General features: G+C 43.7%; 1 protein-coding gene across 3 annotated transcripts in view; it reads right to left on the reverse strand.

Moving 5' to 3' along the window:
- LOC121624755 (adenosine kinase-like) overlaps positions 1-23543 on the reverse strand; it is a 109184-nt gene that overhangs the window by 21667 nt on the left and 63974 nt on the right. For all 3 annotated transcript variants that reach the window (XM_041962619.1, XM_041962620.1, XM_041962621.1), the window contains one exon: positions 8417-8587. In XM_041962619.1, coding sequence (XP_041818553.1) covers positions 8417-8587 — 171 coding nt within the window. The remainder of the gene's footprint in view (positions 1-8416; positions 8588-23543) is intronic.

Genomic DNA, 23543 nt, shown 5'->3' on the forward strand with positions numbered 1-23543 from the left:
CAGACTGCCAGAGACTGGCTATCTCTCAGGGAACGACACCGGATGAAGGCAAAACTGGTGGATGACTGCTCAGACAGCAGAGCTACCGCAGCAGCTGAGATTAGACTTTAAAGATTCTTCATTACCTTTCAACATAAACTGCTTATATTCACATTATGGAGACTATAGTCTTGATTCAACAGATCTCATGTCTCTTGATAGTTTGACTCCGCAATGGAGTCAAAATGTGATCAAGCAAATGCAGTTAGGGCCCTTAAATTTACCTGAATGGCTGCTGACACAACTGAGAACTCGCATTGTTCTCAAGTGAAGTTTTGCTTTTGCTTTGGCAAGTTTTATTGATTATGTGGAAGTTTGTTCAGTCAAGGTCCACCTGATTGAATTTTTCAGGATTCAGGACTTCCACAGTTCGGAGATTACTGTTTCTTAGTCATGCATATGAAAGCAACTGAATTGCAATCTTGATACCAGCTCTTTGGGGCAAATTTTCAGGGTCAATACATCACTCGTAAGATTTCAGTGGTAGAAATAATGTGTTTGGGTGCAACGGCAAGTTAGGGAACTGTTTAGCACTCGTGGAGTTGAAGTTCTCTAAATGCCCTCTAGTTACAACCGGCTGCTGAAGGCCTTGAAAACTTGTTTTCTTAACAATGCACCTTATTTCACATGAAAGATTTATTGCATTGGTGTTTTGCCTGTGCTCTCCTCTCTTCTCCTAAGTGGGAAGAAAAAGGTGATGCCACATTTTCCGTGCACCCGTCAGAGAGGAACAATATAAGAGTCAACAACATTTTGAGTTGTTTGCTTATGTTGTGAGTCAGTGAGTAAGTCAAACCTGATCAAAGCACACCCACATGGTCCTGATGAACCTTTTGAGTTTTAAGATGTTCTTCTTAACTTTAACAGCGATTGTTGTTTATTTCCTATCAAATATTTAAAGTTACGGAGAAATAAAATAAGCTGAAAACCTTGCATTCCTTCGCTGTTCGTCGCTTCTGTCACGTTTGTGTAATCCAGTCTGGCCACTCTCCAGTCTGCTTTAGGTTTTGAATGAATATATGCATGCATGTTCGATATGTGTAAACTCTGCTTCAAATAATGACTTGTGAATGTTGATTATGATTCTGCATTTATTTTTCTCTGCGGGTAAAAGCCGTCTTTGTTGAAAAGTGCGCTAGGAAAACTTTTGATGAGGTTGAACTCAACGCCATCGCAGTCCATCACTTTCTCGCAGCTTATTATCCAGTAAATTCAACAGACATTTGGTTGCAGCTGCTGCAAACAAAGGTCAAGAAAGCAAACGGCTTTTTTTCTGCTGTGAACTGTTGAGAACAGTGACCATGTCCTCCTGTGTATAATAAACATATGAGCATTTGGCCTGCTCTATTTACCCCCTAATGAGAAACAAAGATCTGCTCTGGAGGGACTTGCATGCTACAGACAATGAAAACCCAGGGAGGGGAAAAAAAAAAAAAAGCTCTCAGAATAATTCAAACCATTTGTGTGCACAAGGGGCATGAGAGCTTTGTCTGAATAAATTGGCCATACAAAAATTGAGATGATGTCCAGTGTGTTATCTGTTGATGTGGCATAAGATGGCCATTTGCCAGATGAAAAGCTGTACCGAGGGCAGGGGCCCGTCGACACGGAGGCTAAATCACTTCACATATATGCACAGTGCTAACATGCGATGGCTGCAGGGGGAGGGAAACAACTGTTCGGCTCTTCTGAGAAACAAATACCTGGCATGACGAAAAAAAACACACGACAAATCAGAAAAACTATCATTTAATTCAGTTCAAGTCGGAGCAACATGCAGATTGAGCGAGGCAACACTTCTGAAATGAACCCATGAATTTCATTATTCATTGCATGGGGCAAATTAATTTGGTATTACCGGTGAGTAGATTATGCTTGTTGATTATGTCTTTGTTGTTTTCTTATCCAGAATTTTCTAACCATGAGGAGAATAGGGGAGACCTCCAAATGACACTGGAAAACATGACTGTATCGCCCGGACTGTGGGAATACAATCATGAGAAGACAAAGGCCAGTCCTCCCGCCAACTCTGTGTGGATAAGAGGATTGGAGATGGGTGGAGAGCAAGCAGCCAAACGCCAAGCAGCAGTGGTTTGGGGGGTGTTGGGGTGGGGTGGCGGGCAGGAATGAGGGTTGTAAGGCTATCTGGGAAGCCCGCCGGTGTTCAAACTTCTGCGAGTCCCTCCAGCAACAAGCTGATATCCTGCACTCTCTCCTGCTGTGACAGAAATACACTGGTCTCAGCGCCAGCAGAACGTGGGCACTATTGATCTGCTCCCAGCGCAATATCTCCTCTTACATCCATAATTATTCTCCTTCAGAGGACTCCACCTCGTGCCCCGGCTGCCCGACTGGCAGGCTGGCCGGCTCTCTATCCGCCTCCTTGTTAAAGATGCTCTGTGGTCTCACATTTCACGATGCACTGCCAAAGACCCCCCTCTCTTAACCCCGGCATTTTCGAATATTTCATGGTTCAATCCCAGGGTTGGGGAGGGCGGCTTCGGCACAGCACAATTACAGTGGTTAGTCGGACTCCTCTGGTGGAGCCATGCTGGCTCCCAAAGTACCATGACTCGCAAACAGACAGGCCAGGAAAAACAGAGGAATGTTGGAGCGCTCGTTCTTCTTCTGTGCGGAATCCTCTCACTGCCAGTGCGCACACAGGAACGGGCTGGTGGTTTGATTGTAGCAGCTGCAGTGTGATGTGGCGACACTTCACTTTGATCTCGCAAAGTGCTGCCTAACATTTCTGGCTTGTGGCCCTTTGAGGTGAGACTGTGTAACCTTTGAAGGAAATAACGCAATCTTCCAACTACAAATGAAAAAAGTTCACAATAAAACGCACTATTTCTCTAATTAACACACTTTTACTACTACAGCCTCAAGAGCTGACAGATGCTAATGTTAGCTAATGTACGAGCATCCTTTAGGTAGAGATTGCCGCATTAATGATATTAGTGAGTTGCATGTCAAACTTTTTCATTATTTCGTCACATGAATAAAACAAGAAGTAAACACCTCACAAGAAGCCTTGTTAGTTGTTCCCTGCTGTTGGTTGACTGGATACCATTATCCAAGGGGGCAAAATGTGTTATTGGACCGAAAGGCTAAAACTGTGGCTGCAGATACACATAGTCATTTTGGAGTGTTTGCGATATTCAGAAAATTGACTGATTTTGCTGCTATTTCTTTTGTAACGATTGTGCATGGGAAGACATGTTTGGTTCAGTGGATGTCATGTGACTTGCACCTCTCATTGAGGCCACTATGCTAAAATTGCAGCGCAGCCGAGAACTTCTTCCACTCGCTCTCAGTCAGATTGGCGGATGCAGATGTAATTCAGTGGTTGGTCGCAGATCGACTCTGAGTAGTGTGTGTGTCAACATTGTCCCAAAAAAACACCCCAAAAATGTTGAACTGTAATGAATTTTCAGTACAGCTGCTGTTGTGCAGTCCTGTATATTTCATCCGGCCTGTTTACACGATGTGCCGAAAAATATTTTTGCAAGGCTGAACTAGTTAAACTGCTATCTTAATGCTTTTAGTGTTTAAAGTCAGTTTTAAGCCATAATTGCACTCTCTTGTTGTAAGGATTCTTATTTCATTGAGCTTTGAGCCCAAAGTGTAGTAGCAGTAGTAGTAGTTTTGTTTGCATTTTGTGAAATAAAATTAAAGAGCAATACAAATAAAAAGGGTGAGAAGGTCCTGGGTTGTAATGCAATGATTGGCTGAGTGGAAAAGAACTGAAAAGATGTTACATGGGTTTGTGGTATATGTGTGACATCTATATTTGGATTCGTGAGGCTAAAGCAACTACAATCCAGGAAATTTAACGTCAGCAAAATTTACATAGTCCAAGACAAGCAGTGTTAACTTGCAACTCCTTGTCACATGATTATGAGCTGTGAGAAGTTCAACTATGGAGTGATTGAAGATAAAAAATGTAAAAAATTTATGTGGCTTAAAGTGCTCTTTTTTTTTTCTCATCCTGTTTTCGAATTCAGCAAAAACCAAAAATAAATAAAGCGAACGAAAATAAAGACGGCAGCTTTTACATTTAGCGAATCATCACGGCTAATGTGCGCTGTGACTCATCACACAACTCGCTGACTGTACGTCACACTGAAGGTCAATGTACTCTGGCGCTGAACGGAAGGCATGTGACTCATCACAGAAATAGCACATTCAATTAAAATTCAGCTGTGAAAGACACAAAGGAGAGCAGCAGCTAATACTTCATGTCTTTTCCTCCAATGACACATTGTGATTGTTCCGCTTCGCTAGCTTTAGAGATGGTTCTGTGTTCATCCTCCCAGTTGGCCTGTGGGGTCTTGTGAATAAACACATGGAGGTTAATGTCTCATGTTCTTGCCCGTTCTCTGCAGACAGCTCTGACAGGAGGGGGAGAGGGAAGAGCCTAAAAGGAAAGCTGTTTCGGTAATACGCTAATCTGGCTCTCACATCTCTTTGTTTTAGGCAGTGAGACAGGATATTTTCCCCAAGCTACTGTTGAGAAGTACGTCTCGAGTCCGCTGTGGGTGAGCTGTCAAGGGGAAATTCTTTCTCCTATTCTTTTTTTTCCTCCTTTTTTGTGCGAGAACACCCCTCATACCCTAAGGGGCCTTTAGTGAACCTGCCATCATCCACACATACTGACAGCAGAGAGCATGCACTTCCATCGGCCCGCATACGTCACCGTGGCGATAAACAGCCACGGGCCTCGCCACAGAGATAACGCTTCCAAGCAGTCTATCAAACAAACAAAGCCAAATGACGAATCTGGAGAGATGTTAAGGAATGACGCCATATTGCCCATGCATCTCCTCCGCCTGCCTCTTTTTTTTCCAACCACACAAACACGCAGACACGCATACATATATATACTTGTGCACCCACTTCAGCCTGTCCTGGAAAAATCATTAGAGCCCCCACCACCTCACACACACTGCATGCAGATGGAGAAAAATAGGGCTGAGAGCCAAAACGCCTGAGGGGCTTTTCATGACAGTAACCTTCTGTAGAGCTGCTTGTATCCCTCCACCTAGATCAGGGAGAGGCGCTGAGGGATGGATGGGAAAATAAGCGAGATAACCATACAAAATATTAGGCGAGGAACATTCACACAAAGTACAGAGGAGGAAGAAATCCGTGTCATTTTGCTCTCATGGCCTGGAGAGATGGCAGGCTAAATGCTCTTTTAAAACAGCTTGAACATTGAAATGATGATGGCTCCTTTCGCCTCAGCAAAGCACATTAATACATAGCCGAATGCCATTTCCACTTTTGTTAAATGGCTCACCTATTGAGTATTCAATTACAATGGCTGTCTCTCGTTTGGAAGACGGGGCTGGGACCCATAAAAATAAGCTCCCTCTGAGTGTGGAGCTGCAGAACGCATTGGACAGCAATGGAAGGCATGAAGGGCTCCTGTACGGGGGTGGTATATAATGTTAATGGCAGAGGAGCGAGGAGGTTGTTGGGTATTGACTGTGGGGGGAAAAAAACTAAGCTCCTCATCTGCGGTACCGTTTTATTAAGGAAGCACATTTTTAAACCATTTGCACACATAAAAAAAAGAAGAGCCCAAGCACATGAAATGATCTAAATTGAGAAAGCCACGAATCTCGGCTTAAAAAAACATCAGTCAGGGTGATTAATTCAGTCTTGATTAATCGTTCCATTTGTCTATGATATGTCTAAAATTCCACAATGCAAATCTGCCAGTAATGGTCCAATCCTTTCCCCCCATTGTGTGGTTTATCTCTTATGCTCAAATAGCAAAAGCAAATTGTGGCTAATTTTATCGGCGAATCCACTGGCATGTGGTTTTTCCAGCGGTAATGATTCCCTCATTCGGGCCTAATTAACTGCAGCCATTAAATGGAGGGAAATGTAATGCCCTGGGTTCCATGTCAGGTAGTCAGAGGAGGACAGCACAGGAGGACTCAATTAGGCCTGTGCTGTTCCCAGGTTATCACACGACATGTTTGCCAATTAAGTGAAGTAGCGTTTGATGTCTATGTGCCTCCGTCGGCACCATCTCAGAGGCCCTGGCAACGCAGAAACGGCGTCGCTAGCCTGTCCACCCCCCCACCAGTGAAGGAACAGACACTACACTATGCCCCAAAAAGGCAGTAATTACAGGATGGATGGGAGACTGTTATATAAGTAGGAGGCTGCCGATAGGCCAGGGAGGGCCTGCTGATGCCAGGTTTCAAACAAGTACCAGCAGGATCGAGTTACAGCAGAATTACCAAGGGTAGACTCAGTCAGAAACACAGACACATTTCAACATCACAAGCAGGCAAAAACAAGAGAAGAAACAGAGGGAAACAGAGGCTATTGACATTTTTTGGAGTCTGCAGTGTTGCACGACTGTTTCAAACGATCAAAGGGGAATTGTGATCTGACTGAAATGAGATCCCAGTCATGACAAATAATGCAGCACTCGATTCTCAAAACCTTCAATCTTGCCCAAAATTATTATTAGTCGCTTTCAAAACATGAGATCTCGCAGCTGCCTTAAAACATATTTCCCCAAGTGTGCGCAGCTCTGTATCGTGACTCAGTAAGTGTGGGAGAGGAAGGCAGAGACAGGCAGACACATTAGCCCTCCCTTATGGCACATTCTGCTGGGCTATAGGAGTCAGTCTGCATGATCCTGACTGTCACTGACTTGTTATGAAAGCATCATGGGCTGAGGCTGATCCATCACTTTGGGGGGTGGAAGTTGGGGCGAGAGGACGGCCAGGGGGGCTGGATGGGCGAGCCAGCCCTGCTGCCTGTCACTCACCATGCACCACTGCATGACCGCCAACCTTGTCTGGCTTGTGCACAATGGGAGGTCTAGGGCTCGACTGTATGAGCAGTCATTCCCCGCTTCCCCCCTCCCAGCAGCCAACACAGAGGAAGGCCAAAAGGAGTCAAAACACTCTGGACAGGCATTAGTCCTATATAGACCCTAGAAGACCTCACTGCTTGAGGCAGCTGAGCAGTGAATATCTGCTCTGTTTCCCACTGAATCTCTGAGTCTGGCGGTCTTAGCCGGGTTCAATTCCGGAGAGCAAGCCCTGACAGAGACTCCAAAAGATAATCTCCCTCAACAAACATGCATTGCAATTATCCAGAGTCATTAAACTGTAATGACTGGAGGTGTGAGCAAACTTCTTAAGCAAACAGTTACAGTACCACCCACCCGAAAATACATAACGCTTGCAAAATGTACACCGTGGTGCTGGAGACAGAATCGTTGCTCACAGCAATTAGGGAGCAAGAGAGAGAGGTGCATATGTAAAAGGGAGGTCTTATGTTGGGAGAGGAAAGAGAGGAGGAAAATGCTGAAGTCAGCAACAGCAATAAATCCTCCAATGCTGAGCAGCGTCTTCCAGTTCTGTCCTGGTCTGTGGACCCCATCTCTAACCCGAAGACAGGGCTCTGTTTAGTAGCTTTAGCAGTGGGGAGGCAAGCTCAGTCCAGTGATTATCCACCCCGCCCCCCCCCCCCCCCAAAGGTGCAGTTTGTCCAGGCGGTGCCTCCGAGTCAAGCTCAGCTGGCCTGTTAGAGGATACTTCCCAGCAGCACCACGGTCTGTGACCACAGCTTGACCTCCAACCAGCTACTCACTTCCACAGAGCTGCGAAAAATCAATGGATCAACCGGCATGAAATGGTGACCCGATTGAGATGAATGATTACTGGGCTAATTCTTATTCATCTCTTTATGGGGCAGTGATAAGTGAGAAGTTAAATGGATTCTGAGGAGGAATGAGAGCAATGAGTGGAAAGAAACAGTGGACATGGCATTTTGATTGATGCCTTAAACAAGGTGAGAGGATGTAACGTTAAACTACATACCTCCACCAAGACTACTCCATCCTTTGAATTTATTGCATTAATGCTAGAAAATATATATATCCGAAGTATTTAATCTGCATCTAGTTCTGGGTTTTGCATCTGCACACGCATTTAATGCCAATTAGCTGATAGCAGCCTTGATTTTTTGGAAGAAAACCTAAATCCTGACTGGGAATATTAGGGCTGGTACGAAGATGAATTGTGACGATGCTAACATGCCTAGCAGGTATAATGAGCATTAGCATTATCATATTTATTTATATTATATTTATGTTTAATTTATTGCCAATCCATCTAAGAGCTGTTCAGATACCAAAGTGGTGGTCAGGCCTGGTGCTAGTGGCTATATTGAAATTCACAGGGTTATTATCCCACTAAAAAAATAAAAACTGAAAATATGGAGTATTTTGTGGAGATAAATATAAGCATACACAGAAACATGTCCTGCACATCTTAATCAGAACAACGTGTTAGCGAACAGAACGTCTGCACAGGCGAGCGTGCACACGTCTCGTTTCACTTACCGTCTCGTTGCCAAACAAGATGTCGACATAAGGCATGACCTTCATCAAGGGCTCTTTAAAGAACTGGCTGATGAAAGGCGCTGAGAGGTTCATGCAGAAGATTTTGTTGTTATCTGAAGCGTGCTTCGCCACCTTCAGGATCGACTCCGGGGACACGGTCAGGAAAAAACCCTGAAAACAAGAATAATATTCACTTATGTCATGTTTTCAGCAGTTTGACTTACCTCAACTGAACCAAACAAATTAATCTGTACAGTAGCGCGTCACAGGCAGCATTATCGATGTTTTGACAGCACAACACGGGCCAGAACGGACTGAACTAGGGGCTCCAATAGACTGAAAGACCTTAAATGCTAATTTGTGGGTTCTGGATTCTGACAAGGCAATTTTAGGATGACAAGGCTGGGTAATACTGAAATAACACAGGAGCCAAAAGGAAAAAAAAAAAAAAAAAAAAAAAACAGCAGTGGTGCTGAAACATTTATCTGAAATGGTTTCTTAGAACATACACAGTGCAACAAAGAAGAGGAAAAAGGGCAGGAAAAAATCCATCCAGGACAAAGCCCGTGGCTGGGCTCCAAGGCTCGTACTGGAGGAAGCAACATGCACGTATCCGATGATAGGGCGAACAAAAGTCTCGTCTGGACTCTCCTTACTTGGAAACAAGAGAGGCAGGTCCACTCATTGTGTGAATGAATACAAATCAGGTAAGAAAACACCTTTGTGTTTCAGGTGGAAACCTGAAGCGAGACTCTCCTGCAAGCCACACAAAAACACTCCTCCTTTGATACTGATCTTCTTAACCTTGTTTTTCAGCAACAAGCTGCTCTGTAAAACCACTGTGTCACAATAGGGGCACAGGGGGGAGAGAGGAAAGGAAAGTTTCAGCACAGTGATACATTTAATCTGGCTGAAAAGCTTCCATTGTGGGCTACAGTGCAGTTCTCATTAAAGCACTATGACATTTGCAGCAACGGAGGAGCCACCTCCATGAAAGAGAAAAGGGTATAATACCGATGAATAGAGGGTGACTGTGTAGTCAATCAAATGTACAAGGCATTACAATACAGCCGAGCTAAGCAGGTGAATTCTTTATTACACATTCATGGTGTCATTCACTCTCCGGGCAGCCATTCTTATTCCTCCGTGGTGTTGCATGTCCTGAGGTTTTTTGGAAACGTCTTTAAGTTATGGCCCAGGTCAGTGCCTGTGGTTGCTGTGTCACGGTACCATCTGTTGAAGGCTAAAAAGGTGTTTTAAATGGATCTTGGAGCACAAAAGGAACTCACTCTGGGCTAATGGCCCGTCACTGACCCTGACATTTTTCTTTTGCGGCGTGCCAACGTGTCAGAGGAAGGGGAGATTGTTTTCTGACTCAAATGGTCTCTTTTTTTTGGTAGTTGAAAATAAACTGTCATGGTTACCGTAATGTTAACGCTGATCAAAGGCCGGCGGCTCGATCAAATATCCCGAGGGGTGGTGAACTTTAAAAGCTGTGCCACAGCTTCTCTAATCACACACTGGCTCTGTGTAATTCACTTCTAACCCTCACTACCACTGCCAGTGCCATCGCATTACATCGCTCAGATCTGTAAGGCATAAGCTGATTCCTGAATGGATTACATCCATGTAACACCACGACAATACTCAAGCATTTAACACTTATTTAAGCGCTCGAGTCCATTTTGATTTGAGGCAACACATTTGCAGATCTGAAGAATGCAAAGTGAGGATGGTTTTAAAATGCTACACAGGCAAAAACATGCACCATAAAATACAACAACACATTATATTAAGGTACACATAACTGCTGCTAAAGAGCTGCATCTTTCCATGCATATTAGTAGCATACTGGCTCTTTATTAGTCATTATAAAGCACTTATTAATGCCTTATTTGGCATGACCACATTCTACAATACTAGGCCATTAACTAGGAGTTTTCCCTCAGTAACCTCCTAATTACTGCTTATTCATAGTTAGTAAGGAAGGTACATAAATAATGATCTTAATAACCTAACCCTTACTCTGAATAACCCCACCCCCAGAATTAAGGATTAATAAGTGCTTTATAATGACTACTAAAGAGCTCAGCCAGATCTTGACACACATCATCTTGTGATGAAATTAGTTAGAAAATGACGGTCAAAATAATTAAATATGTGGAATTTGCTGAGTGAAGCAGTGCTTCTGCAGTTTTTGGCTACGGCTTTGTGCTTTATTTCAGTGAGGTGTATTAATCTATGATGTTAGCCCCACGTCCACTGCAGGATACCCTGAAAATGAACCCAGAAATGAAAATCCATTCAAAAATGCTAAGATACAACAATGACAAACTTCTAATTGATGACTCAATGGATCTGCAGTTGATAGCTGTCTTTCAGCGTGCACACTTCATCAGCTTTGATGCACAAAAATGAAAAATCCAGTGGACAAATAAGAACCTTTTTGTGCGCCTCTGTGTTTCAAGCCAAAGTAATGCTGCAGGAATCTCGTTCATAAAAATCATAGGGGCCATTTTTTCCACCAGGCTCCAAATGTTGTGACTCCAGTGGCTTGTGGGAGAGGAAAAAAAAAAAAAACCCTCAGCCTGAGCCATGTGAAATTCCAGTTCCCATCAGTAGTCTCTGCCGACTGCGAAACAGGAGAAGTTAAGTCTTTAGTGCTGCGGTGCAGATCATGTATCAAGAATACCAGATCCAGTTTCCCAGGTGTCAGAGAGCCCTGTGAAGTGGGGTGACTATCGCATTTCAAGGTCAAGATGATCAAAGCGCTGGGTACACTTCGTACAATTTCCACCCAGCCAAAACATTCAATAAAGCGTTCAGAAATGCATTTTCCTGGCAGACAATAATGCGGAGCGATGTTTGGCCATGTCAAGTGGTAATTTGAGGGAAGAGCTGGAAAGGCAGGGCATCCATTTTCAATGTTTACCCTAAAAAGAGGAATGACTTCCACTTTACTCGCACAAAGAAAATGTCTAAATGCTACTCCGAGATGAAATTAGTGGCAGTCTAACCATAGAGGTCCTAACTACACAGCAGCCAGCACGCTATCACACTTTCCCTGCATTGTATCAGTGTTTTCCCCGGGGCTGCTCACATCTGAAACGCTGGGTGTGATGGATGGCATGGTGTCACCGAGCTTAAAATAAAAGTGGACATCTGAAGGGTAAAAATGATCTATTTTGGGAAGGGCATTTTCATTTGCACCAGCAGCAGAGGTGGTCATGGAAAAGAAAAAGCCTTTTTTTTTCTTCTTCTTCTTCCAGGTCTATTTTAATTCTGCAGGGATAAGGGGGAGTGTTCAAAGCACTGTGTCATGAAGGTTTTGTTTGACACTTCCTATTACTCAGGAATGATGGAGGGAATTTAAACCATCACCACTTCAGTGAAAAGAGTAATTATGGCCTCTGCAAACGTACTAAATTTCATCAAATCCCCAGCTCTTAGTCAAGTTTATTTATACAGCCAGAAATCACAAGTTTCTCTCAGAGCGTTTTACAATCTGAGGTCTCTCTATCCTTAAGGCTGCTCTTATCAATATTTTATATTAAAATGGATGAAATGACTGTGCAAAAGGGGTCAGCTGTATCACCATCTCGTTCCCCTGAGCTCTATGTAGCTTTTTAGCGTCTTTTATCTCATTGTTTCAGTTTCACAGCACAAAATTGCACCGTTTTGGCTCAGTCTGAGTGCTTTCCACAGAGTTCTTTCCAGACGGAGGAGGCAGCTGTTTTCAGTGGGAAAGCTCAAAAGTGATAATCCCACTGTGCAATACCTGCCCAGCGCCGAACGGCAGACAGACACGGTTCGCGACTAGCTGGTGAACATAGTGGAGCATTTAACAACTAAAGAGCCAGATATTCCCGGCAGGACTTAAGGAGACCAAACCAAAACTAAAAGGAAAGTGAATGTTGGGCTTCCATTTGCCAGATGGTCCGAAACGCGACTCCAGATAAATACCAATGGTGTTCCGTGTCTGCTGGACGTGTAACAGATTTTTTTTTTTGCCACTTTTGACATAACCGTCCTGAGGTTTCTACCATTTTTTCCATTTTTGGGGGGATGGGGGTTGGGGGTGGTTGGGCCTTTTCCTATCCAAATCGAGGGTCCACGGACAGAGGGTGTCATATGTTGCACAGACTGTAACATAGCACATAACTGCTTCGTAATGCGATAATATGTCAATGTCGCATTTACAGCATTTTTTCCGATGCCCCCTAGTGGCCATAAAAGTTAACGCATGTTTAAAGCTAATGTTAATATTAGTGCTGCTTCGGGGACCACGGCCTCCTTGTTCATTTCAATGAACCATCGCAGTGGCACAGCAAGGGCGCAGATGCATACTAATGGTCAAAGTGATCACACAGTTGTAAAATCCTTTCTCAGAGTGTTACAAACGCTGTCATTTGCTGCACGTTTAGAGCCATGAATGCTTCCTGGATCGTATTTCATGTTCTCACCTCTGCCTGTAAAAAAACGCCATCGCAGCACGTTACACCTCTTTAACGTGGTGCTGTTTTCACGCTGCAGTCGCACAAGCTTCAAATTCTGTAGAGTATCTTCTTTTGTACGGCAGAACGGCCGACGCTTTCAAGGATGTGTTCCCTGTTACGGCGCGATCGCCGGCCTTCTCGAGCTGACTCTCGGGTTGTGTTTAACCTCTGTTCAACTCCTCTGTTGGCCAACAACACTTAAGCACTGTGCTTGAAAATAAAAGACATTAATGGAGCTGTGTGCCTTCACCCTGTTCAGTACAGTGCCACAAACCACATTATTGCTCTGATACACCTTTCACAGTTCGTGATCTCGCTGCTCAGCATTTATGTCAGTGTTTTTCACTATTTCAAACGACGGAGGGAGAATGTGATGTGGTTTAGACCCTCAATTCAGATAGGCAAACGGCTCTATCACACAATCACATCTATCAGAATAAAGATGGGTGGAAACTCAAGAGGAGCGATAGAGGAGGGATCCCTCTATCCATCTAGGATGGACGAGTATGAAGCAGGTGCTGCTTGCATAGAGCAGAGACTACAGCAGGCTACAAAGTAACAGAAGGACTTCATTTATTCACCAAATGTACAGGATGTTTAGGATTTTCTAAAGCAACTTTGTTTCAAGTCATTTTATAGAGGCGTTGGTTCGAGCGATCAGTTCTTTGTTGTCAGGAAAGCCCGGCGAGCTAACCAGCAGTGTTTTAAAGCTTTTCAAAAACCACCCAGGCCATGCTATCCCTGTCATTACCATAGACAGCCCCCCATCACGCTCTCTGGTGCACAGGGTTCATTACACAGAATTAGATGTCACACAGATCAGAGCGCACGTGAGGCCACACACTGCTCTCCTCCTCAGTTATCTCTGTAAAGCACCATTGCGGGGTGGATCGATAGCTGAGGTTTGGAGCTTCATTAGCTCAGTATGACTCCATCGCCATCAAGACACCTCTGGCACGCTACGCCGGTGTTGCGAGATACATTTTACTCCCCGATCCTGAGGGTCCTGCTGTTTTACACACAAACACGCAGGGACAAACAAGAGCTTCGCACATGACGAGGGCCGGAGGGGGGGGGGGGGCTGTGTCAGTCTCAGGCTCGATAAACGGGGAAAGAAAGAGGACAAACAAACAGAGGTAAGTGATTAATTGCGTCACAAAATGCCTTGAGTGCAGGAGACAAAAATTATCAGGACGAGAAGCGCTCATTTAAGGCTTTCCATTTCAAAGGAAAATGAGTGGGAAAAAAGCTACAAAGCGGCCGGGACTTTCACGACGCTAATGATGTTTTGTTTGCATCGAAGCGGCCAGTTGGTTTCATTTAGAAACGAGTTCAATTAAACCAACAGAGAAGATAAATGTGCAACAACCTTGCGACATGATTCAGCATTCCCTGCACTTTAAGGATGTTTGATCTGACTGCGAGGCGATTCAAGCGAGCTGATAGCATCTGTCTCCTCTTCTTCTTCTTCTTCTTCGTCTCTCTTCCATTTAGAATCATGTTCTGCTGAAGCTTATCAGACATCTAGGAATTCATCCGCTTCTTCTGAGGGAGCTGGAGGGAGGCCAACTGTACTGGAAACAGGAGGGAGGGCTGTGCTTTTAAAGGCCGCTCGGAGATGAAGAAAGGGGGCTATCATGTCAGCCAGGATCTCTGGGGCAACATAAATGTGCCACAAACGCTGGATTTAACAACTGGGCAGAGACATCACTTACTAACTGTTGCAGTACTTACTTCTAAAACATTTTCTCTGGAATAAAAATTATGTATTTTCAAGCTAGCGGATATTCTTCCTCAATGTCGTGAAGGTCTCTCGTGGTTTACGTGAAATACAGACACGCAGCTAGAAGGTCCTGGCAATAGCTAAACATACCTGGCCAAGGTCGTCTTAATGAGCGTGGCTAAAACAAGACATTAGAGCCAACCGCAGCACACTTGAGGGGAGAGTGTGTCACACTACCAGCCTGCAATTTGTACAACCATCAGAGGCCGTAATTACATTAACCTCAGACGCCTCCACTCGGTAAAGTAATGGATGGGGGGGGCAAAAAGGAAAAAAAAACTAAAGGTTTTTAACCCCAACTGGAGGTTAAGGGTTTGTTGGCATCACAACATTGTAAGAATTGGTTTGATTTGAGTGGTATCTCACTAAAAGTAATTCAAGATCAGCTTCAGGGTCTCTTCAAATGGCTGCCTTTTGCTCTCCTGTTAAGCTCTGCAGTTTCAAAAATGTGTTGGCCGGGGGAAGAGGCCAGCCTGAGCGGGAGAGCGGGATGCCAAGGAATGTACTTAAGATCTAAAACAGACAAGATTTAAAGCCAAGAGCATTTAAATGCCAATACTAATCCACAAAATAATTCACCGCATAGCACAAACTGACTCTCCCTTACAGATACCATATGTTACCTCTGTGAGGAGATGAAACGAAAAAAAACGATGCCAGAGGAGACGCTTTCTTCTCCTGAAACTGTGTTATCTTGGTAATGAAAAAGAAAACCATCTCTCTCTCTCTCGCCATGTTCTAAAGCTAGTCAATATTTCTACTCTCTCTGGTTCCTACTGTTGTTCTTGCCTCCATTATTGGGAGATTAGCCCAGAACAAACTGTTTGGTTTGCAGGGAGTTAAAATTTGCTAATGCATACACTCTCAAGTGTCCTTGTCTGCCACACTGCACTTAATTAGCATTTTAGTGCGAGCAGTTCTCTCTCCTTCAGTACCTCTGAAGGGGAAACATCACTCTGACTCACACATATACACTTATAGAGTCAAGTTGAGCTCCTGTAGTTTCTTACACGATTTGAGAACAGGATGGGGAACGGAAAGGGGGGTTTGTGGGGGTCGATGGAAAAATGGGATAAAAGTCTGCAATGTGAAAACAGATGTCGGGGCTGCAGAGTTGTCTCCTCTGAACTGGCTTGAAAGGACGTATTAATATATGGGTCAGATGTATAAAGCAGAGGTTCAGTGTCAGAGACCGACAGACAGAAACCAAATCTCTGCAGACATTCCCGCTGCTGGGAAGTGAACATTTCCAAATGTGCCACACTGTGGATGTAAATGAATTAGTGCACTTTACTTGAACACCAAAACGAGGAACCAAGGAGACAATCTTTTACTGTTCACAGTCGCTCCGGTGAAAGCTAGCGCACCAGGTTGGAAAATTACAGGTAATTGCTCAAGCCATTGAATCCAGTTTGGTTTTGGTTGAAAGACTAAAATAACAAAGCTCTGATTGCTGAAAAGACAAGGGCAGGGAGCTTGGAGGCCCTGTTGCTAAGAGTTAATTTGATACATATTTCTCCCCCTTGAAATGTCTGAGGTACTGGCAAGAGACGGCGAAAAAAAAAAAAAGAGTGAGAGGGAGGGTGAGACCCCCGCTCTCCCTGCAAATACTATCCATCTGCCATATTACATTTAACCAGCATGAGAAGCTAAGGGAGCGCCCTTGCACAATATTGTGTGAAGGCTGTCAAACTCAATGCAGGAGCTCGGTGCCCACTGCTCAGAGAGGAGGACACGGGGCCGCTTAAATTCGGTCTAATAATAACTTCTGACTGTGCGCGCTCAGCACCAGCAAAATGGGCGAACGCGTGGCAGAAAAAGAACTTTTAATTATTTATGCTTGTTTAAAAAAAAAAAAAATCTAATTGAAACTATAATATGATGACCCCCAGATGAAAACACCAACAGCTATCAACAGCTTTTCCCCTTGCTGCTGCCTCAAAAGTGCTGCTTTAGGTTGTTTCTATGGTGTGATCTATGATCCTTAATGGCGATTTATGTTTCAAAGAGGTCTTCCAGTGATTCAGGCTGAGACATCCTGACTTTTAGCTGCTAGGATGGGTCAAAAACACCAGATCCTACACTTTCCACAATGCAACGTCACAGTGTCTTTTCATTAAACCCTGTCTGCCTGGTTAATGCCCATGACTTTAAAACTTCATGTCTCCAGCATGCCTGCATAGTTAATTTGTAGTCTCCAAACCCAAGCTGAGAAAATAACTCCAGATGACATCATCAAGGGCTATTTTCTCAGCCTTTGAAAAGCTTCTGCAGAGCCACAGAGGACAATATACTGTAAACTGTTTGCACAGACTGAGCAGTACGAGTAGAAGCAATGGAGTGGCCCATTGTTACATATTTTGTGTTATATGATCACACTCCCGCTTTTAATCTCAGTGAGGCTTTCATAGTTAAATAATAAAAGAAGAAAAGAAAAAAGAACATTTTCAGGTTGGAGAAGCTGAAAACAGTGAATGTTTGACATTTTTATTTTCTGGATGACTTGTTTCTAGGCTAAATCAACACACTTTGCCGTTAAATTTCAACCTGCCAACTTTAAAATTACAAAAATCACGCTGAGTTCACACTAAGGTTCGAGGATCTTTGGACCTCTGTGACACAACACGCTGCTAACACTCACCACTCGCATTGCTACAGCACTAAAATCAAGCTCAGAAAAATCAATTGCCTGGAGGCAAGAAGTGTGAACTTTCATACCCTAAGCCCAATTTCCTTGAAAGTGGAGGTCCTAAATCAAATCAAACCAAGCCAATGCACCGTGGAATTATGCACAAAATGACACAGCTATATAAAATGACAACTGGTTAGAAATACTGTCAAGGCCAGGAAACTTTAGAGCTTGTTTATCCACTCCACATGTTTTTATCTTCCCGGTGCTGTGATGATGTCAAAGCTGATTGTCTTTGTTTTTATTCGGGCCAAGAGGGAGAAATATATTGACTGCACGCAGATGATGTAAACATACAAGGAGGAAGAGCAGAAACAGTGCAGAGAGTTGGCTCGTCTCGTCGGTGCGAGGATGCGTCCTGTGAAGGCTCACTTGTTGCTGTGGTTTTTTTTGATCGTTCAGAGAAGGGGTCGGTTTCGGCTGAGCTGCTGAGCGACGGCGACGTCTCTACCTGTGCGCAGCTAATCACGGCTGAAATACCTCGGGAGGATTTCAAAATCTTAGTGATCAAAAGAAAAAAAAAAACAGCAAAGACACCGAAGGAGCTTTCAACTCAAAGTGAATGCATGATAATACCATTAAAAGTTGGCCACTGCGCCTGTACTTATACTCTGTCTGTGAGTTATTGTGAAAGTTATTGCTTTCAACTGGGCTAAACAGACATTTTCCTCCCTCAAAGCACTCGCATATTAGCGGTGCAGTGTACTAAGAGCTTCTCCCACTTGAGAGTTGCATCGCAGACTGAGATGGCGATAATCACAGCCAGAAAATATGAGTCTTTCTTAAGCATCAAACAAAACCTAAAAATCACAAAATTCAGATGCTGCTGGTAGGCGTCAGGGTTGTCTGCCAAAAGCACAAGTAACAGGGTGAAGAAATGTGTTAGATGTTAAATCAAAATTGTTCAGAGGCATTAGTATGCCGCTTGCCTTTGATAATTCTGACTTCAAGACTTATTAGTCGCAATGTGGTTAATATTGCCTGCCTGTATGACAAGATGACTAACACATCAGGGACTTGTTTCATGAAGATAATGTTGTGCTTATCTGCGGGGTTGAACCAGTCTTGGACTAGTCTAATACAAGGTAGACAGTTTAACTGAAATTAATGTTTGTCGAAATGTAAAAAGATCCTCTCCAGGCATGTTTCAAAATGCTCCTTCTCCCTCAATAACAAATCCTGAATATACAATTATGCAAATATGTGCAATTTGAAAAGTTTCACTGCTCTCTCACTTTACTGAAAGGTCCATTCTCATTGTCTGCGCGTTGTCGTGTCTATTTGTCATGTCACAATATCCTGCCTCTTTAAACTGGATTTTCAAAGAGCACAAAGTTCCCACTTTCAGCACAACTCTGCACGTACATCAGTCTGCACAGCCAAGCTCAAATGTAGGAAGAAAAAAAAACGACAACAGATTTTTGAGTGCCTTAAAAAAAAAAGCAGGCCTACCCCCAGGCTGCCTCAGAGCTTAAAGCCACTACGTTTCCATGGCGACAATCAGGACACTTGTGGACCAGTGACACCATCACCTCCCCCTCCGAACAAAAAAGCGGTGCACGGCTCATGATAGAGTACTGCAGGGGTGACGGGTTTTTTTAGGCCAATCCGGAGGTCAGCATCGACTAAAGTTTGGGATACTGACGGGTTTTCTTAATTTTTCAGGATAAACACCAGCGCTAAGCTTCCCACTACACTGATAAATGTACAAGTTGGAAAGTTTGAGTTAGAATAGTTTGCAAGAATGCGTTCAGAACCACAAGGAGGCTGGAAGTAGATGAGTTTTCGCCGGGATGACGTTTAATGTCAACAACAACCTCATTCAGTCTCATTTAGCCTCATTTAGTGAGCCACAAATTGAAAATAGTCATTAAAATCTGTTCCTCCTTCACTCTCCACATAATAAACAACTTACTTTACTCTATAGTGGGCAATTACTTGACAGGTCTAGTACAAACAGTAACTTGCACATCTTGTGGGATTTGTAGTGTAAAGCTACTTTTTTTTTTACACACAGAATCACTAAAGTAGTCTTAATTTACTCAGAACTCATTGCAAATACATTTTATTTACAATATAACTACAAGAGCTTTGCATAACTGATGAGCTTAAACATCTATCAGAGGAGTTTCTTCATGAAACCAGACCCAAACCAGCATCGAGCTCAACTCGCTGAGTCCAGGTAAGTGTTTCAGCTCGAAACCAAGAGCTTAAAGTGGTCGTAACTCTGTTTGTGATGACAATGTTACCGATAAAGCAAAATGTTCTCCTCTCTGTGCGGATTATAAACCTCTTTAGCCAAGACCTCAGAAAAGACCAGTCGCCCTCCCGCCTGATTTATTATAACGAGAGCCTCTCAGACGGACAGGAGAGTCATCCTCAGCTCCTACAGCCACATCCATTTTTCTAAAATTTCAAAGTGCTTGAGGTTTCTAAGTGGAGCTGCCTAAATGAAACACACTGGATGTGGAGTGCTACAAAGGAAATGTGTGAATCATCCTGAATTTACTACAGTGCGCTGATTGGACCGGAGAAATCTCCTCTTCAAAGACAAAGAAACATTAACAAAAATTTGGTATCCAACACGTCAGCCTGGTTGAAGAGTATCCATTACTTAATAAACACCCACACTTCTTAAAGCTTAGCCACAACATGAAAAATTACCACTTAAGGGAAAAATAAACGTATAAAGCTGGTCTGTGGAGCAGGAGGTGGAAGGTTGCCTTCTAATTGCTGGAGGGGAGAGAAACCATGTTAGAGTAAACAAAGTCTGATCGATGGTGGGGATTATATCAGAAAGAGCCTTTGGCCTTTGGCCAAGACGAGCAAACACACTGGTCTCTGTCTCTGCTACAGATGGAAAAAATAGCCAAGGCAAAAAGCTGGTGAGTTAAAAGCATTATATTTCACAGAGGGGGGAGCAGATAGAGCGTAGTACAATGCCAGATATGACATGTAGCCAACTATATCACGTCTTGGCTATTTGTATCAGACAGAAATGCCAGTAGATAAGAGAGGAGTGTTGTGAGAGTTTGATGGAAGGCTGTTCCGGCTGGGGGCTTAGCTGTAGGTCAGGCTATACTCCCACGGCGCTGCAGTGCTGTGTGTGAAACCTCTCCATCACCACACGCACAAGTTCAACGCGCTGTTAGCTGGTCACGGCCGGGAAGAAATGTATTCTGTATACTCCCGGCTTCAGTGTGGCAACTGCAATTCACATAAGCCACTTAAGGAAATCTGCAGGGGGAGAGAAAAAGGTATAAAACTGAGAAGGGCTTACGAGTTATTGGAGCCTTTTAAACACGGAGGCTCCTCATCAGGCTGGGTTTCCTTTTTTTTCCCCCCACCAAGTCTTGTAAATGAGTTCACTCCACTGCTTTTAAAACCCCTGTAAAGGTATTAAATCTGAAAATAACATAATTCATTACCTCTGTCTGAAACATGTTTAACTTGGAGATGTAATACGAGCAAAAGTGCTTTGGTCTCGGTTGCAAGGATTTAAAAAAAAAAAAAAAAAAGGCGAGCAAGTATGTGCAAAATGTACTCTATTCTGTCTGAGATGTCATTCAGCACAAAAGGGATACTAATGACTTTTGAATCCATTTAGTGACTCACTTCAATTTGTGATTTATATTAATGGCCCGTGTATTGCTTTCTCCACATCCAACAGGGCTGTGTTCTGCTAAATTTCACCATAATATTCATGTCGATAAGCAGGTGACGACTTGGGAGAAAGGACTGATTATATTTGCTAATCCCCAAAGAAATTAGGCGAGATTGATGAAAGCGTGCATATACTCCACACAAAGCCTTGGGAGTCTCTAAAAGCTGTTACCATGGTGGTATCCCATTAGAATAACAAACATTTCCCCTGGATGTTTAACATCGCTTCCCAGTGAGCACAGCCCTCCCTAAGCCCTCCCCTCTCTCCCTCTCTCTCTCGAGCACCTGCCTTCACATTTTCCACTTCTAAAATTCCACCAGCCGCTTGGAAAAGAAAAAAAAAGGAGGGTGAAATATGAAATGCAGTTGCGAGAAAACTTGAGTGCCAAAAAAAGGACTTTTCTTCAAACCCGTAATAACTTTCCATGGGAATAGGGAGAAACTTAAAAAGAATAACACTTCCCCTTGATTTTCTACTCCTACCACTTTTTTAAGCAGGCAGTGAATTTCCTGGAGTGATAAGGGCTTAGCCAATGTAATCCTCAGAGGACCCTTCTCTGGCATGCCAGGAATCAAGAAACCTTTCCCTCTTGAAAAAAAAAAAAAAAAAAAAAAAAGTAGAAAAAGACAGGGAGAGGGAGGCAACAGTAGGTTTGGGAACAAGGAGGAGAGGCAGCCAGCACGCCATCTCCCACACATGCTGGCGAATGCAAATTAGCATGTGCGGAAAGAGCAGCCGGACTCGCCTCAGCTGGAGATCAACAGAGGAATATTGATATGACAATGCAAGGGGCTTCCCTGACTCAGACAGCAGGGGCCACCGAGGATGCTCTAATTGGCCTCACGCAAAGGGTGGGAGGAGGGGGGGTGCGACACACATAAATGTTTCACACAGATTGATTCATTATCAGTTTGCTCGACAGGCTGGGTGGGCCTCGTGAAAGCGTACCATCTTGAACTGGTAGCGTGTAAGTCACTGTCACCGCGGCAGGACAGAATATATCATCCCGACCTTTCACTTCAGATATTGAAATGAGAGCCAGTAACATGACTTGCCACACTGCAGGACTACTACTCTTGCATTTCAAAACGCAGGAGTAGAGGGATAGCGCAATGATAGGTGACAGTGCAAGGGGAAAAATTAATAATTTACGAATGTCTCCTCTGTCAGGATATGCCAAGCTATGATGTTCTGTCTTTTTTTCTTTTTTTTTTTGTACGCCAGGCGTCAAAGCCGGCTGGCAAGTTTGAGGTATAAATATTCTGTTGATTAATGAGCAACTGCATGTACAAAGTAAAAGGTATCCTGTCTGTGCTGTCATGCAAAACAGATCTAAAAAGTTGAACTAATGAATCTATTTACTGATTGTAACTTCTGGTTTACATTGATGGCCAATTAAAGGCTTCTGTATCATTATACTGTAAAAGCTTACACATATCCACTGCAACACTTTGCTACATGTGAGGTCATAAAACTTTACAGCCAAACTGTCTTCCGTCTCCTAATGTGGTTAAACGGAGACGCTTTTGCTCGGTGATAAATGTGCACAAATTATTCAATATCCCACAAAAACTAATCTGTCTGTTGAAAAAGAACTGCAGGCTTCACAGACACGCAGAGCTGCTGAAGATCACTAGCAGCCATTTAAGAGCCGTGAGAAAGGCAGTTGAGCATCTCAACTTCTCGCTGGGTGGTTGGTTACATGTGGTTGACACATTTGCATCTTCAAAGATGCACACAGGCAAACTCAATATGTGTGAGAATGTCTGGGCGGCATGTGGAAAACCCCGCTCCTTCCTCTGAAGAGGATTCCTCCCCCTCTCAAAGACTATACGATGTTTTGAGGTCCTTTATCTGTCGAGCAGTTGCTTCAGCAGCGAGTTGTAAACAAGTTGCTTGGACTGGATGCACGGAAAACAGTTGCTGTGTACCGTGCAGCACTGTCTGCTCTGCACCAAACCAAAAAGGCGCTGCAGGAAACTACAAATCAGGAGCCATTACACAGCAACAAATATGACAGGAACAGTGCTGCACATTATTTGAGCTCCAAGACTCATTCACTCAGTGTCTCTTCCAATGAGCATGAACAATGCAAGCAGAGTGTGCATTGTGCTGCAGAGCAGGAGACTGCTCCTCTGAATTGGGGGTAAATTACAAAAGAGGCCTGTGCAAATTAGACGTGATGGCTTCATAATACGTCTGAAGTGTCAGCTTCTCCAGAAACCTATCCCCAGGCTACACTCACGGATCGACGCCTTGAACTTCCAATTATTCCTGCCAAACCGCTGCAATCACCACGCTGTAAAACAATCATTCTAGCATTACAAGGCGCACAGGATCAATGTTGACTCAGTAGTTGGCAATGACAGGGTTACCAACTGAAAGTACGCTTTCATAGCACGATGTAGCTAATCTATATCTGCATGGAACACAGATATCCGCCTTGGCGTTCATCATACGTGTGTACAGTCTTCTTTTTTTCCTCCCTTTTGAAT

Source organism: Chelmon rostratus, chromosome 21, assembly GCF_017976325.1.
Source record: "Chelmon rostratus isolate fCheRos1 chromosome 21, fCheRos1.pri, whole genome shotgun sequence".
Classification (NCBI taxonomy): domain Eukaryota; kingdom Metazoa; phylum Chordata; class Actinopteri; order Chaetodontiformes; family Chaetodontidae; genus Chelmon; species Chelmon rostratus.